Source organism: Plectropomus leopardus, chromosome 7, assembly GCF_008729295.1.
Source record: "Plectropomus leopardus isolate mb chromosome 7, YSFRI_Pleo_2.0, whole genome shotgun sequence".
In the NCBI taxonomy this organism is placed as follows: Eukaryota; Metazoa; Chordata; class Actinopteri; order Perciformes; family Serranidae; genus Plectropomus; species Plectropomus leopardus.
Window position 1 is genome coordinate 3,949,923 of NC_056469.1, and position 17,359 is coordinate 3,967,281.

Below are 17,359 nucleotides of genomic sequence, written 5' to 3' on the forward strand. Positions count from 1 at the left end.
ATATATATATATATATATATATATATATATATACCATACAAAAATACAATACAAAAGTACTTTTTTAGTGACCCTTTTATCAGTGCCACTAAACGTGGGTGTTTCAAGCCAAATAACTGTTCTTTTCCATTCCATAATCAAGTATTTTTTGTGCCTAAGCATAACCACGTGTTAACGTAAGCATCGTTGAAAAGCGTACAAAAAACAGAATTCTACAAAACATGCAATGCCAGCATTTATTCTGGTGTTTGGTTTACTTATGGAGCACAAGTTTTCTTTAAAAAAACAAAACAAAACAAAACAAAAAAACCCCCACCAAAACCATGTTTGTCTCACTCAATACTTTGTTATTCTGACCTCCATACTTGTTCAAAAAACAAACAAACAAACAAAAAAAAGAACTTGGTAATATTCTGAAACAGCTGGTCACTGTAGTTTTTATCAAACATTTGTGAAGGACAACTTTCAGCAACAGATTAATCTACATTTGGTTCTCTAGTGAGTATTTAAGGCTGCAAGATGTAGTGTGACATGCTGAGTAAAATAAACTAGTGGCTGTGTGCATTGTGTGCAATTTGGCTCATCAATGAGCCAAACTGTCAATTTGGCTCATTGATGTGTTCAATCATTTTTGGACAACAATGGAACATTGTTGAGGGTGGCCATTTTCTGGGTTTAAAGGACAATAAGAAAATTATTGAAACTACATTTTAAATTTGAACATATTTTATATTTTACATATATAAGTCGAAGATCTCAGTCAAAAGTACTGATATCCTGCTTCTTTTCTCTGGATTCATACTGAGTTGTCAACAATACTGAGTCTGACATTTTATTTTATTGTTATACAAATTACTTCCCACATAATATTTTAGCGAAGTACATAAAAGGGTAATACAAAGCCAAAATAATTTAAATGAACTGTACTTTAAGAACATATAACTTTCAAAACAGGCTTTCTGTCATGGTTTCCAATCATTTTCTCAGTAGTGGCTCTGTACATACTTGTGGAGATGAGTGTCAATGTGGATTTGCCCTGTAAATTTTGGGAAGGAGCTAGACAACCTCTTTTCATCTCCAGCCAGACAAAATATAAAATGTGGGTATTGTTTTCAACCAACAGCAGCACTTTGCTGTTAAAGTCACCCTGAAAAGGATGCAATATAGGAGGACTGCTATGTACGAAGGGGCGTTAAAGCGTCTGTTCCCACAAAGCCATTTTCCCTCATCAAGAACGTTTCACCTGAATCAAGCACAACCTGTACTGTCAGTGGCAACTGTTAAGGTCTTCACAGAGTTTCATTTTTGTGTGTGACGCAGTTACAGACAGGATGCCCTGTGCCACTCATTGGCTACCGAATGAACACTAAGTTTTTCTGGTTAGTGATTGCACTGGACAACTGTGTGATCTCTGTGTATGATTACTTCAGTTGTTCAAATGACATGAAATGTGTAGAGATACAGTACATGTGTAAAGCTGAATGGATGTCAGTGTTCTTACTTCAATCTGCAGCAGGGCCTCCTCCCTTTGGCGAAGTACCTCCACATCCTCCTCGCTGATCTCGGACAGGAAAGCCTGAGCCCCTCCCTCTGAGCCGACTGGTTCACCAAACAGTGGACCCTCATCGATCAGCTCTGCGGACGGTGTCTGAGGACTCTGTAGGCGGACAAACAGATACAAAAACACAAGATTTGAATAGATTCTATGCTGTGGTTAGAATAGTAGTAAATACAGCAACAGCTGAGGGATTACTGCTGTGTATGATGCCTGGTAATGTTAGTGTTTAGTGTTCAAAAGGGCAGCAGAAGGTTACAATTCCACCGCCATGGTTACAAGTTATCCTACAGATAATCCTACAGATAACCTATGCCATACAATACAGACTACATTAGGTTATGTGATTATGAGATTAAAATAGACATAGCAGAGTGTTATATTTTAAGGTATAAGAAATGGTTAGTTGTATGACACAATCAATACAGCAATTTTTTGAGAACTCATAACATAAACATACTATTTTATCGACCCTGAATAATCAACAGATCAACACATTATCACTTTCAACCCATCAAATACAGACACTTGGTCAGTGACCCTACACATCAAACCATGATGCTCTAGGTACCCGTCCAAAGTTACATTTGATAGGTCAAGGACGCATTTAAATTTAAGATATAAAATAACTAATTGGTGACTTTCACACAGGACATGAACAGCAATCTCCTGGGCGAAAGTCCTGTGCTTGTTTGACCTACCTGCCCTACTTGGATTTCTTACTTTCTCCATTGAGATGATGACTTGGACTGGTGCACCGCATACAAATTCTAAAGGCAGCCCTGGTGGGATTCTAATTAATGCTGAGGACCATTGAACAAACATCAGTATTTGAAAATTTAAAAGTGAGAACAAGTTAAATTCACAGGTTTACTGCTTGTTAAAGGGGGAACTAAGATATCAGCAGCAAGTTTAGAAAAGTTCAACTATCATCAACTCAGGGAAGTTTTGGCATAAGATTGCTAAAAGCCACCTTTTGCATCTGCCTGTCACAGTGTTATTATACATCAGCGGATGGCCGGATGGCACCAGCCACGTCACTTGAGAACGCAGCCGAACAGAACCTGAGGAATCCGCATGAAACACAGCAGAACAGCATCAGGTTGAAACGCTGCCAGTAACAAAGTAATATGAGGAGCGCAAGGACACCTAAAGGATGGGTCCAACAAACCCAGGACTTTAATGTGGGAGCCTGGTGTTCCTGGTTCCCATTTGAATGTGCTGGGTTTTTTTGTCAACACCTTACCATGTGCCTCTTTTCCCTAATCCTAGCCATCTGTGCCCCTGTTGCCCAATCCTAACCATCTGTGTCAGCATGTTCTTTTGTTTATGTCCCAGAGTTGGTTGCCATGTGGTTTTGTTGCCTAAATATAACAAAGTGATGTGTAATCCCACCATGTGCTTGTGTTGACATCGCAATAACAGCATCCTGGCACGTAAATAGCAGATGTAGAAGGATATCTAGACTTGACTGTTGACACAGAAATCCGCTTCAAAGCGGCAAGATGTTAAGACTTGGGATGAGAACATGTTGTATATACATATTTATCAAGACTTCTAGGAGCCATAGTAATCATGATGGGAGCAAAGGCAGATGTCAGGAGAGGAAGTATTAAGAAAGTTTGCGTAGGGTCAAAAAAAGACAGGACCTTCACCCAGGAGATGTCTATTTGTGTCCATGTTAAACCAAAAATCAAACTTATATTAATATAATGTAGTCATTTGGCATACATCCCATTATGTTATGTTAGTAACAAATATACTTATTTTAAATCCAAACCATGATCCAAACCTAACCATGTAGAGCAACTGTGACTGTTCCGCAAAGCTAACATGCTAACAAATGCAACTAACAGCTAATATTTGTAAAAACATGCTGCTGCTGCTATTTGTGTATGCGTATTGCTTGTAAATTGAATTTGTAAAACAAGCTCCTACATACTTCTTCAACCTCCAGAAGGGACTTCATGCATCCACATTCAAAGAAAAATACTTACAATGTCCACCTCTCTTTTTTGTAGGTAATCAGTGTCCTTTAACAAGTTCTTTTTCTTTTGCATATCTTGTCAAAGTAAGCCACAGCTACAGCCACCACAGCGGTGACAAAAAGAGTTAATATCTACCATTATATGAAAATGCTGAATATATATTTAAAACAATAGCAAGTTTAAAACAAGCAATGTTTAATTTAGGAATTAAAGAACAGACCTTTCAATGAAGTGGATGCGAATTTGGTCTGGCCAGCTACTGATATTTGAACAGTGCATGTTAGCTTAGTGAAAAGAACTGCAGGGGTTAGCCAAGAGCGAAGCTGTTAATCCATCAGCATGTGTACACTCAGTATGTACATTCTTTATTATATTTGCAAACAAAAGCAGAAGAAAATGAAAGAAACCTATAGTCAGAGTAAAGCCTGTTCGACTTCTTTTTTTTCTTTTTGCATTGCTAATGTGTTCCACCTTTGTGTGGCTCACTGCACAACTAATTCATGGTAGAGGGGTCGGTGTGGGTCAGAGCACAAGGACCAACCCGGGCTGAGTCACAGCGATGTGTCTACTGGCCACAATGTGACTCACCGCTCCTCAACAAATTCTGCAGCATCGTGCTCACTCCTCCACATACATACCCACCGCCAGTGCTCAAGAATATATTAGTACATCACACAGATAGGAAAGGCTCTCAAGACAATCATTCTGACACCTTATTGCACAAGTTCACATGCTGCGGAAAAGTTCACACAGTTTCTCGAGCTCCCTGCTGTCGATTCCAGTCAACTGATGACGTGAATTCAAAGATGTGGGAGGAAAAGAGTCAATAACATTTGCATTGATCTGCAAATGTTTGTCTAAATGCACATATGTACTGCATTTTAGACGTCAGGACACCTCCTACTGTTTGCTACCCATGAAATGTAAGAACCTTCCACCTCTTCAACAGCAGAAAATACAGACTCTGCTTCTACTGTCACTGCTATGTAGTTTCACCAATTTGTTCTTCCACAATGTACTTGCTGATTAGTGAACTTGCTGCAATGTATTGAAGGTAGTCAGATTTATATAATGTACCATCCACCATGCTGCCCCCAGAGACCTTTACCCCTAATGCTAGTAGTATAAAAGACCCTGATAATATGCCTTCAGAGGGACATAAACCCTTAATACACGACTCTCCCCTCTGGAAGAAAAGGGAGATTTTTAGAGGCTCTTTGTGAGCAAAATGGTTCTTCACAGAATTGTTACTGTCCAACCAGTTGAAGAGTTGAAGCCATAAATGATTTTCCCTTCAGTTCAGCAGCGAGGTGGTGTTCAAGATGGGCCCTTCAATCAAAAGAGTTCAAACCTCCACCCCACTGAAGTACTTTTGAGTGAAACACAGAGGTGCCGTTCTGCTGCTGGACTGACCTTTCTCCTGAGGCGGCATTCACACCAAATCAGGCGTTGCGGGAAATAGCTGCAGGGTTGTGCAGCGGTGTGGGTGTGTCACATAAATGGCCCATTTGTGGGGGAGTGGAGGGTGGAGAGTCCAACTACAAAAAGCCAGTCTCTCCATTTCAGAGACTCAGTATTTGTCTTCAGTAAGTTTGTTTATGTTGGCGTAAAGGATCTGTAGTATTCCATCTGATTATTGTTACTGTATCTTTACTGATACAGAAGATGGATGTGCAGGCAGACACAAACAAAGCAAGTGATCTGCTTTATGGTTGTCGAACCTTTGTCAGTAATTTAACCATTTATTAAAAATATTAAAAAATATTGAAAATATTTTTTTCAGCCAAGTGCCACCTGACCAGCCGATCAGCTGTGAGTGCCATTTGACATATTCAGTGCAAAGGGACTGTTTCTCCGCACATTCAGCACAACCTGACAGAACATAACGTGGTATCATTCCTGCTCGTCATATTTTGCTGCTTGGGCAGAAGGCCAGCAGCAGTGGTTAACATCTGACACAGCTATTATTCTTACACCGACAGCAGATGAGCTTGACTGTCATTAAATGTGTTAATGGCCATTGGGCAATTTTATTTGTGTGATGCTAACAGTTGGCTCTGTCACTGTGTATCTTTGACTCCAGTCACAGAACTCTGGTCTCGCAGCTACAGTCTCATGATAAATAGAGAGGGACAGAGTGGGGCTAAGTGAATCAATACCCTGTGTGAAGACTTTCAATGACATTAGATATTTAGTTCTGAAAGGTCAAATGTGGGGTAAAAACTGAGATGACTGGACAAAATAGGTTGCACAGAATTCAGAACGGGCTGAATTTGCATTAACTGCTGCGATCGCAGCATCGTGAAATCAGGTTGGGAATAATTGTAGTTGCAGCAGTTTACGAAGTTAACAATTACACTACAAATGGTAATACTGAATAAAACTATGGTTAATGAATTGTATTTACAGTTTTATGGAAGTTATTATAGTATAATATAATTTTAGGAATTATACGAGTAATATTTTTTAAATGATTAAAACAAAAATTAAATCTCACACACCCCCTGAATTACTCCCAAATACCCCAAGTGGTACGTGTTTCCCCATTTGAGAATACTAGGATAGTACACACAAGCTCCTGATACATACTTTGTTATTATTCACTATAATAATTAACAATAGATAGAGACTGTATTGCTTGTTTCTCATGGACTGCTGTGTCTTCTGGTTTAATTGGCAGTTACGTGATTGGCCACTGCAGCATGACGTCAAGTTGCACTTCTTCAGAAGTCGATTCAGTTTCAACTTTTTCAACTTACACTTTTTTTTGCTTATGCTTGCCAAGAGTTAGATGAGAAGACTGATACTGTGCTGATGTGTGAATGCTAATTATGAAGCTACAACCAGCAGCTTGCGAGCTTAGCTTAGCACAAAACATGAAAACAGGGGGAACAGGCTGACCTCACTCTGTCCAACACCTCTAAAACTCACTAATTAACACATTTTATTGTGTTTTTTTCATTATTACAAATAATTAAGTGTAAAACAACAAACAAACAATGGGTTATGTCCTGGACTATTTCCAGATTAGGACCAAACCATAAAATTAAAATGTATACAAATTAGAAAAAAAACAAAAAACTTTTTTTTCAAGTTTGAACCATATTTCTCCATTTAATTGAGTTAACTCTTTGCTGTGTGTTTCACTATTTACTTGTTTCTTTTTTCTTTTCTTTTTTTTTCCACTTTGCAGCGTGTTTCTGTAAATGCCCTGCATGACCCCATGTCAAATTAGCAATTTTTTTTTTTTCATTTGCTTGTGTTTTGTCCATTGTGCTCCCACTAAGTTTTAAGCTGACTGTATCATTATCTAGACATCATTTACAGAGAAACAGTCACTGATTATGAAAATCTCAGTCTCTATCCAACAATGCTAATTAAAAACATATAAAAAGAAAGCCTTCAGGTACAAATTAGTAACCTCATGAGACATAGGAGCCATCATCAGTGTCATATTCTTGCTAGTGTTTTCTGAAATTGCACTGCATTGAGCTTTCATGACCATTGTGCACTTCTGCACTTTAGCAGTTTATTTCCAACAATAACAGTTTAGCAGACTGCAAACAGCTGTGCACAAACGAATTTAAACACGTGGATGAAGCATTATTTATGAGCAGGATAAAAATATTGTTCTTCACTTATGCTGCTTTCTCACCCACTCAGATCATTCAGTGGCCCGAGTGATCAGGGGTCAGAAAAATGCAGAAACAAAGCATTCCACCTTCTGTATAATCCTATGTGTTGAAATCACTAGAGCTATTTTTTTTCTATTGGTTTAAATGTGACGGGGAGGGTGGTGGCTCATTTTTGGGTAATTTCTATCACTCCGTCTCAAATGCTTCCTGGATGGTTATCTGATAGGCCTTAAATGCATGAAATGACTAAATGTAAATTAAGCAGGAACAATAATTGGGATTTGGCAGACGTTGGGCAGTGCTAAAAATTGGGGAGTGTAGCTTTAACAGTTTTTAATTGACTTTAATGGCCTTCATAAAGTGACCAAGAGAGCTCAACGCACCGTAAATTTCCTCAGTAAACAATTAAATCCAATATGACAACCCACAAGAAAAAAAGAAAATGTTATGAAAAAAAAGTCAAATAAATACAGAGTTTTTTCAATATGTTTCCATCCTGAGTCATTAAATATCAATGCTTGGTCAGTGCCGTACACATCTGCATTTACTTTGGCTGCTGCAATTACCCCAAATACAAACAGGGATCCAGTGGTGGTTCAAGCACATCTGGTGCCCTTAGTAAGCCTGTACCGATTTTGAAATTATGGACCGATACTGATACCAATGTAATAACAATTTGGCTGATAGCCCATACAGTCGTTTTTATTTTGTTCTTTATGTTGATTTTATTTATTCTTCTTTTGTGCCAAGGAAACAAAGATATCTACACTGTAAAAAATGCTGACACTGTTTTAAAGTAACCAAGCCCTTCATTACATGAACATAGTGAGCACAAATTCAGTGATACACATTTATAAAACAATCTTCTTTCACCTGGAAAACAACTTAAAAAAAAAACAAGCAAAAAAGTGTTTACACTAACATCAACATATGTTGCTGTTAACTACGCATACAAGTATGCATGATAGCTGCCACATGTCCCCTGCTTGATTTGGTGCGGTGGCTGCGCATGTCCCCAACATTAACGTGAAGTGGATGCGAGATGCAGTATGTATATAAACAGCGAGAACAGTGTCGAGGCAGAGCGGATGTGACAGAGCAAATATAGTATTGGCAGAACAAGAGACACGTACTCTGCATTGTCCTGACGGGCATGATTTACAGGACTTATGTACCACCTACGTTGCCGCTGCTGTCACCCTTTGTGCCTAGATTTCAGCATCATAATGATAGTGACCTCCTCAAGTGTCACCATGTATAGTCACCATGCGTAGTTGTATGCGGCCTGAGCTCTCTTGTGTGCCCTCTGAAGTATCCTCCAGTAACACTTGTTGCGTATAGGCAAGTCTATACAAAAAGGCTCATGACGCTACTGGACACAGCCAGATGCAGCCTGACACGTACACAAACACAAGGTTTAACAGCAACTCTATCTCCAGCCTAAATAATTCATCATAAAACCCTGTCTAATATCTACTTTATATTGTTGTGAAAACAAATATCTCCTTCAAACAGCTGTATTTATTCTAAGTTTCTCGCCTAAAGCTACATTTTCCAAGATTACATTGAACACACCATGAGAACGTTATTAATTACCTTTGCCTCAAGTTCATATTTACTGAATAGGGCTTGAACGCATCACAGTGTAACCCTGTGCAGTCTCCCTGTTCTAATGTTAATGAGCTCTTCCTCCTGCTGATCTCAACAGATTGCTGATTTTTCAGTTTCCTTCTCTCCACACACACTCCTCTCAATGGTGAAGTGGTAGTTGATGAGGTGGGTGTTCTGCTAGGTAGAAAGGCAGGTTACAGAGGGGGAAGTAGGTAGGCAATGCTCTTCAATATATTTCAATGGCTTTTTTTGCTGGGAGGTGGTTGTAGTTATACAGCCATAATAAATATCCTCTGATATCCATTTGCCTCACGCATCGTGCATTGTTCAGACTCATGATGACTTTTTTTTTTGTTTTGGGTACAAGTTTGGTGCCCTATATCACCTATGGCAAGCACTGCCACTGCAGGGATTGCACTGATTAAGGTTGTATATAATTTTGTTTGGGTGGAAGATTTAGATTCTAAACAGATAATTCACATTTAAAACCCCATAGGAATACAATCTAAAATGCTTTTATGCCGTGCACAATGTCAACCATGGAGCAAGAAAAATCAGTGAAATATCTTTTTTTTTGGGACAATGTGTGGGAAAAAATGATAAAGATCTGAAATTCCTAACCTTTTGTTTTGGATGTGTTTTCATGAAAAGTCAAAAAACAAGAAACCCCTTGTGACTAAAAAGGAAATTAAGAAAAAACATGCACTGTAGCTTTATACTTTGACCTATTTGAAAAATTCCAAATGATTTGTTTTTTGGTCCGCTATTACTTTAAATTCTGTGAAGGAAATGTTGAAATTCTACTACGGACATTAATGGGTTAAGTAATACAAAATAAGGATTTGTTCACTTACGGTCCGTCTTTCTGTCTGACTTTCATTCTTTACTTAATACCAGCCTCTGTCTCTTTGCTTTCATAAGGCTGCAGAGTAAAAACTCTTGCCAGTAACCATTTTAGATTCAGATGAAAAAAAAACCACACAGAATGAGAGTTGGATTTGAATGGAGTCCACTATACCAGAGTGGAAAAGACTAGACAGCTTCAAAGGAGCCCTTGTGAAGATGAAATCGAGCAGAGAAATGGCATCTCATCATACTGCTCTTTTATGAATGACATTGAAACAAAGGGCATTTTTTTTTACCCACAGTATTAGCTTACCTTCTTCTTGTCTTTCTGTGCAGGAGGCAGCAAGGCCCTTGAACGCTCTGCAATTTTCTGAAAGAGGAACAAATGAAGAGATAGGGTCAAGAGGAGTGTTGTTTTCCTTATTAAACAAGTCCGTGTTTGTTTTGCCTGTAAGTGCAAAAAGTTAACCTAAAGATGTGTACAACTCTCTGTAAAAGAGCATTTCTATTAGATATTAATAATTTGTTAACTATAGTAATGAATTTATGCAAGCGAAGAAATATATTGTGGATACCTTCTGCAGATCCCCATAGCGCTGTACAGACTCTGAGAGTTCAGTCTTTAGTCTGGTCAGGTGCAGACGGTCTTGCTGTGCAGCAAAACAAGATTAGCCTTAATTAGCTCAAATGTTGTCTAATCCACTGTTTATTCTTCAAAATGACAGTGAATGAGGGAGGAAAGGGAGCATATAATACCCGTGAAGAGCCACTGATTATATCAGAGAGCTGTTTGATGAGTTGGCTTGTGCTGGTGATGACTTTGTTGGTTTGCTGCTGCATGGAGTGTCTGGGGAAAAACGATTGGAAACGAGGGAGAGAGGGAGAGACATCATTAACAGGATAATTCAGAAAAAAATAAGACTTGCCAATATGTCTATATTTTTATACAAAAATGATCATGAAATTATAGTTTTAAGCAGTACTTCATTCCTATTTTGTACATTTTACCCAAAAGTAACCGCTGTCAAGTCAAAAATGATCAATTGTTCGTGTGGTTTCAGAAATGGAACAACATCAGGAACAAAAGCTTCCAGAGATGAACACTGGATTCACTGGCTCTTATACTACAATGCAGTTACACAACAAAATGTGAGTTGTACTCCCTTTATGCTGCACAAGAAAAAAAAAAAAAAAAAAAATATATATATATATATATATATATATATATATATATATATATATATATATATTTTGCTGGAGAACAGAGGATAAGTCGAGGAGTCTCACAGCCTGAGGAAAGAAGCTGCTCTGTACTCTGGTGGTACTACTTCTGTTTCGCTCTCCAAACGGCAGCTGGGTTAACAGGTTGTTAACAGGTTGTTGCTGGGATGGGTATTACTTGTTAATATCCTTTGGGCTGGGCTTGTTATATTTTGTTACATTTATACTCTAGCCTGACACCTTTCCAATGTGGGATTGTGTCCAGTCATTTTGATACACCGACAACATCGCTTTCATGGTCACAATATCCCATCTCCCCCCTCTCTACAATGGCCTCTCATCCTGCCTCCAAGTGCTGTTTTGAATGGCTATAAACATTTTTGCCCTACTAGTTTCTGAACCAAACTAGTTCCAAAATGAGTCTTTCCCACACCTAATTTTAAACCGTTCAGATCATTTTGACAAAGAATGAATTTGTTCAGAGACTAAATGTGGGTTCCCAGCAGGAACCAAAAAAAAAAAAAAAGTTCCATTGCCATGCTGCTTGTAATGTTGTCACAAGAGGAGAAGTCACATAGATCACTCAATGGAAACACAGTCATCTTACAACTGTATTTTATCAATATTTTGAAAATATTGCTTGAGTTTTGCGCAAATTTGTAATGGAAACCTACTTCATGGAGAAGTCAAGTGAGAAATTGTTGGAAAAAAAAAAAAAAAATACTGGTCACTGGTCTCATTAATAGTTGATCCATGGTCGTTTTATGAGTAAAAACAGAACGAAAGTTTGCAGGTAATCAATCTAATCCATGATTTTGTTTCCACTGTTTAGTTCCATGGTGGATTGTGCAACGCCTTACATTGATGACACATTCTTGATTACAATGGTTTCACTCAAAACCAGTGGAAATGCTAGCTGGTTCACTAGTTGCACCAAGGTTCCAAGAATCCTGCATGGAAGCAGTGGTTCACAGTGGTTCATGCCCAAGCAACTTTGACTGAAAGTAAGTTCACAGTAGATAGGCCAATGGGTATTCAGGGGATCTTAGTAAATTCCTGGAAAAGCTGAAAATCTGAAAAACAACCCCTTTAAGTAACCCCTGCAGGACTCTCTGAGCCAGCCTGCTCTCAGGTATGTATGGCTAAGATTACATTCGACCAGCAGAGCCACTGAGTATTAACACTTGTCTGATCGAGTTGAACAGTGTACCACGGCCAAATCCTCTCTGCTCCTTCATGTTTTTACTGGAAAGCTTGACTGGGGTGAAAGGTTGAAGGTGCGACCATATTCATACCTCACCAGCACGTCTGCTGGAAGCCCGGGTTAAGACAGTTATTAAATATCTATACTGTCGGGTCATCCCGGGCTTAAAACCCCTCCCGCTCCCATCTCTTTCGGCAGCCTCCGTCCCCCCAAAGGTCAACTCCCATCCTCCAGACTTGACACTATAACGGGCTGCCCCGCGGAGATAGGCAGTTACACAAACACACCTCTGCTGCTGCATTCCCTCTTCAAATATTGATCTACGTGTAGCTGGTGGCAGGAGGAGCAGGCGCACCATAGTGCACCCTGGCTAGAAGTAACTGTTGTGGAAAAAGCCAGTGTCATGATGGTACCTGAAAAACATCTCTGGTCATATCTGTGCAGAGCAGAGTTAAAGAGAGTCAGGGAAGTAGACACTGTAAAAGTAAATTTTGCTGCTTAATATAAAATTTTACTGTAACGAAATAATTAAATTGGAATGTAGCCAGTGTCTCTGCCTGGCCAAAGTCGTAAAAGACAGAAATAGTGTCTTCTATTTGAGGAAGTTTTACACTTATAATCTAATCAGGATTTAAGGCTTTGAATAGCCAGAATGCAGTCTTATATGACTGCTGTAAAGAGTTAGTAAATGGGTATATGCTTGAGATCAGTAAGTCTGATAATATAAATTAAATATTCCAAAGAATGGAGTACTGTATAGCAGTATAGTGTATAATCGATGATATAAAAAAAATCCATTTTAGTTACACGGGTTACTTGTCTTGGGCTGTACTACATGCTGTACTATTGATTCTTCTATATGATCAGCCATTACAGTGCGTATGCTTTATGATACATGATACATTTATGACAGCCTTAGCAAATTGGGTATACACACACAAATACACACACACACACACACACACACACACACACACACACACTAGCAGGCACACAAAACAGAAATATTAACAAGTGCTAAACCTCAGCCTGAACTTTGGATGCGTCATTGTTTAGCTGTCGAGCTAAACGATGACGCATCACGTCCTCGTAACAGACGTGAAGGATTATTTTGAAATCACAGTCAGCTAATGGCCCATCATGTTAGCCACCAAAATTACACAGCAGAGCACAGGCTGTGAGTGAGGCTGGCACCGTGCATTAGGGATCTGGAGGAATGACAACTAAATCTCAGTATGAATGTGCAGCTGTGATGCACAATGAGAAACATATGGAGAGTTTCATTTTAGGAACACGTGCAACGCATCAGACAATCGACAATGTGACATTCAAAGAGTTGCCCTCATCAATTGTAGAACCCAGCTAACAAGTCAATAATGGATATGTCACCTTGAGGTGATTGTTGCAAACAACTTGTAACATAGGTTTTCTGTTAAACATTTGACAAACCAAGCCCAAGTCCAGCTGATTGTCATGACACCTTAGAGTAAATAATACATGGAAATGCACTTGCATTGTGCTTTTCTAGTCATTCAATTGCTCAAGGTCCCTTCACACTACTTGTCACATTCACCCATTCACACACATTCATACACTGGTGGCTGAGGATACCGTACAAGGTTCCACCTGCTATTGAGGTTTATAAACACTCATTCCACAACAACACATTCATACAGTAATGGAAAAGCCATCGGGAGATATTTGGGATTATGTATCTTTCCCAAGGAAACTTTGAGATGGGTTGATCAAATATATTTACAAAAATATATTTATAATAAAACAATTTACAGAACAGTTTCATTATTATGCTTCAAATCATTTTTTGATTACAAGAGTAAGAGACTCAACTAGAGATCAACAGATTATCGGCCTGGCCGATTATTGGGTCCGATATTTGGCATTTTGCCAATTATCTGTATTTGCCTTTTATTTTAATGATCGCAGATAAAATCAATTAATGAAAAAGTGTGCGTTTTACACTCAACCAACACCAAGGAAGGCAGTCTGCAACACATGCAAAGCAAGTGTCAGCATAGGAGGAACTTTTACTTTGTAAAACCTCCGGGAACTATTTTTATTTATTCATTTTTTATTTAAATTTTCATTGAACTTTATAAAACAATGTTTGTGGAAATGGGAATTTGTATATGATGTTGATAGTTTCAGTTTTTATTAAATTTAAACAAAGATTTAGTTTGTTGTATTCCAAATTTAAAATTTTGACAGAAAAAAAGTTACCTAAATGAGGATTTTCCCTCCTCAAGAGTATGATTACAACACAATTTGTTCGGATTATACTCCTATTTGTAAAAATTATATCATCCGTGCCTGATGTGTTTAGCTTGACCCCAGTAATACATGGTGTTGTTAAAGCAACTCAAAGTTGACTTTTTATTTCACAACTGACATGAATAGTGCTGTCATAGATCAAAGTCCAGTGCTTGTTTTACCCATCCACCTCTGTCCCCTCCCCCCTCTTGATACAGCCTGTTCTCATTCTGATGTCATTAAATATTGTCACTTTGTCAGTGATTTCAGCATCAGACACTGATGACAAAAGCCACGCAACCAGGCAGCATCAGCTATTTCAGCTGCCAGACAGAGCGTTTTTGCAGTGCAATCATACGCCGTCTGTCAAACAAGGGGGCACATGACACAGCAGTATGATATGCAGACGGGCAGCCCAAGTTCATGACGCAGCCAGACGCCACCTGGCATGGCCATATGATAGGCAGTGTCAGGTTGAAATGTTGCCGGTAATGATGTCATATAAGAATATGGAAGGGCCCTTTAGGACGGGTGGGAGGGGCAGGATGGGTCCAATAAACCTGGACTTTAATCCAGATGCCCAGCGCCATGATGTTCTCCAAACCTAACCACATGCTTTTTTTTTTTTTTTAAAGGTTATTTTTTTGGCATTTTTGCCTTTATTAGATAGGACAGATCAATAGTGTGAATGGGGGAGAGAGAGTGGGGATGACATGCAGCAAAGGGCCTCAGGGACTTGAACCCAAGGCTGCTGCGGCAAGGACAGTGCCTTTTTATTCATAGGGCGCCTGCTTTATCCACTCAGCCGCTGACACCCCACCATGTGCTTTTTTTTGACCTAAACTTAACCATATGCTTTTATTGATGTCCTTTGTTGCCTTAAAGGAGCTATATGTATGATCTAGGCATCATTTTAGTTTAAAACATTCATAAAATGAACTAACCCTGTCTGAGTGTGAAGAAATAACACCTTTGATTTTATGTCTAAGATGTGTTGTATAGCAGAGATATCCACCGCTTAGCAGCCAGAGATCGGTCATCCCTCCTGTAGTAATACAACCTGGCCTGAGAGGCGATAGTGAGTCACTGCAGCCTCGAGTGAGCCACAAGAGATAATGAAGAAGTTGAGTGATTGGTGTTGTATTGAAGTGTGTTCCCCTGTTCAAGTAGTGTCCCTCCATGTAAATGCGTGGCACCCTCCTTTGTGGTCATGATTAGGGCTGAGGGGGTGGGTCAGAGAGGAAACAAATATCAATGGGGAAGCCCTAAACACAACAGCGGACTCAGTGAATAAAGTTAGAAGTTTCAGTCATCGTGAATAAGTTGTGTAAAAAACACAGCTCCGGGAAAATGACTGTTATATCCATCACAAGCATCAAAACAACTAAAACAAATTAAATACTGGTGTGGATTTCCAGTGCTGAAGACAGCTCTTGGAGAGTAAAAAGATGCGGTTTGATTGTAAACTTGGAACTTTTCTTTTAGACAGGTACATAGCATCTAACAATGGCTATTTACTGAAATGTATCTTTAGTGTAACTACTGACAACACAAACTGTAGGCTTACAGTTCATGATAAACTTCTCAAATGGCGTGATGTGACTGTTTTCTGATTACTGTGGCATTGCTAAAACTGAGCTAAGTAAGCGATAAAGTAAACTATACACAAAAGCCACACGTGAAGATCATGCAAATTGCAAGGTATGGACACAGTAGTCGACCAACGTTTAAAGGATGAAATACTGCCCCCTATTCGGTTTGACTGGATGGCTGGAAATTCCAAATAGCTCCTTTAAAATAACCATGTGCTTTTGTTGGCATGCTGGTGAGGGTCTGAGAAAGTCAACAGTAAACCTTGCGTGTAATATAAAGATGTGAAGTCAACTAACAAACAGCGGTATGTGACAACTTGCGATCAGGCAGTCTGACTTCCTCCTTTACTACAGTGACTAGATGTCACTGCCTTAGGACAGACACATATATTGTATTATATAATTTGTGCTTGTTAAATGACGCATGTGGTTCTATTTTGGAGAAGGACAGTATCCAATATCACCTCAAAGCACAGCTGTTCTCCAGAATCTTCAGAAAAATTCTATAGTGCAACTGTAGTAGTTCTTGGAAAGTTCTTATTGTATCTTAATTATGGTTTAATGTTGGCACTAGACCAAAGGTCAAGGGGTTAACAGGAAATACCAAACTGTGTGGCCAGGAGAATGACAGACTGACCATTGGATCAACCATCATTGATTTTAAGTTTGGAAATTAAGTTAAAAGGGAGCAGTTGTCAGCTTGGATAAGGTCAAATTTTGTTCACCAACCGGATTATATAAAATTACTTTTAAGAGACTCAATCAACTGCAACTTTCTGCGACAGATGAAGAATTATATTCATTTGACAGGCAGAAGTAGAGGCAAGTGAAGGGAATCCTTTAAAACTCGCAGTCTAAAAATACAACCTGAGCTGTGCTTCAGAGCTGATGAGCTCTGATGGATGGTCCATGAGTCAGTGGAAGCCCTGCCCACCACTGATATGCTGTTACCAAACAATCAGAGCTCGCCCACCACTGAGGACCCCCGAGAAGACCTCTGCAGTATAGCTGCACAGTGATACATCTGCTCGTCACACTCTTCCCCCACAACAAGCTTGGAGAGCCAGGCGGCCAGAAACAGCATGCAAAAGATTGGAATTGCTCACACTGTGAATTTCAATCAGTCACCTCTGTTGTGTGTTTCTCCCGCTCGCTCGGTGTTTGGTATTCCTTTGAGGTCTGGCTAGCCCTGGTGAAGGAGAACTGAGGAGTCTGGGAGCAGCTGGCTGCAGGGGGAGGTGTGAAGGATGGAGAGGGTAGGGTGTCAGGGGGACACTGGTGGTGGTGGGGGTTGCTGTTCTCTGACTGCAATCATAGTTTGAGGGCTTTAAGGGATAGAGCGGCGCTTATACCAGGCTCTGATAAGGATTAAGCCACCAAACTGGAGATGCTTTATACACACTGCTGACGTGTCGCTGGCTCAGATGACAATGCAGCTT

The 17,359-nt window shown here is 39.4% G+C and overlaps 1 protein-coding gene across 1 annotated transcript in view; it reads right to left on the minus strand.

The window, feature by feature from the left end:
• Nucleotides 1–17,359, minus strand: part of tsnare1 (T-SNARE Domain Containing 1) — a 200,622-nt gene that overhangs the window by 96,307 nt on the left and 86,956 nt on the right. The window contains exons 5-8 of the mRNA XM_042490496.1: nt 10,392–10,482; nt 10,211–10,285; nt 9,949–10,005; nt 1,502–1,657 (exon numbers count right to left, since the gene is read on the minus strand). Coding sequence (XP_042346430.1) covers nt 1,502–1,657; nt 9,949–10,005; nt 10,211–10,285; nt 10,392–10,482 — 379 coding nt within the window. The remainder of the gene's footprint in view (nt 1–1,501; nt 1,658–9,948; nt 10,006–10,210; nt 10,286–10,391; nt 10,483–17,359) is intronic.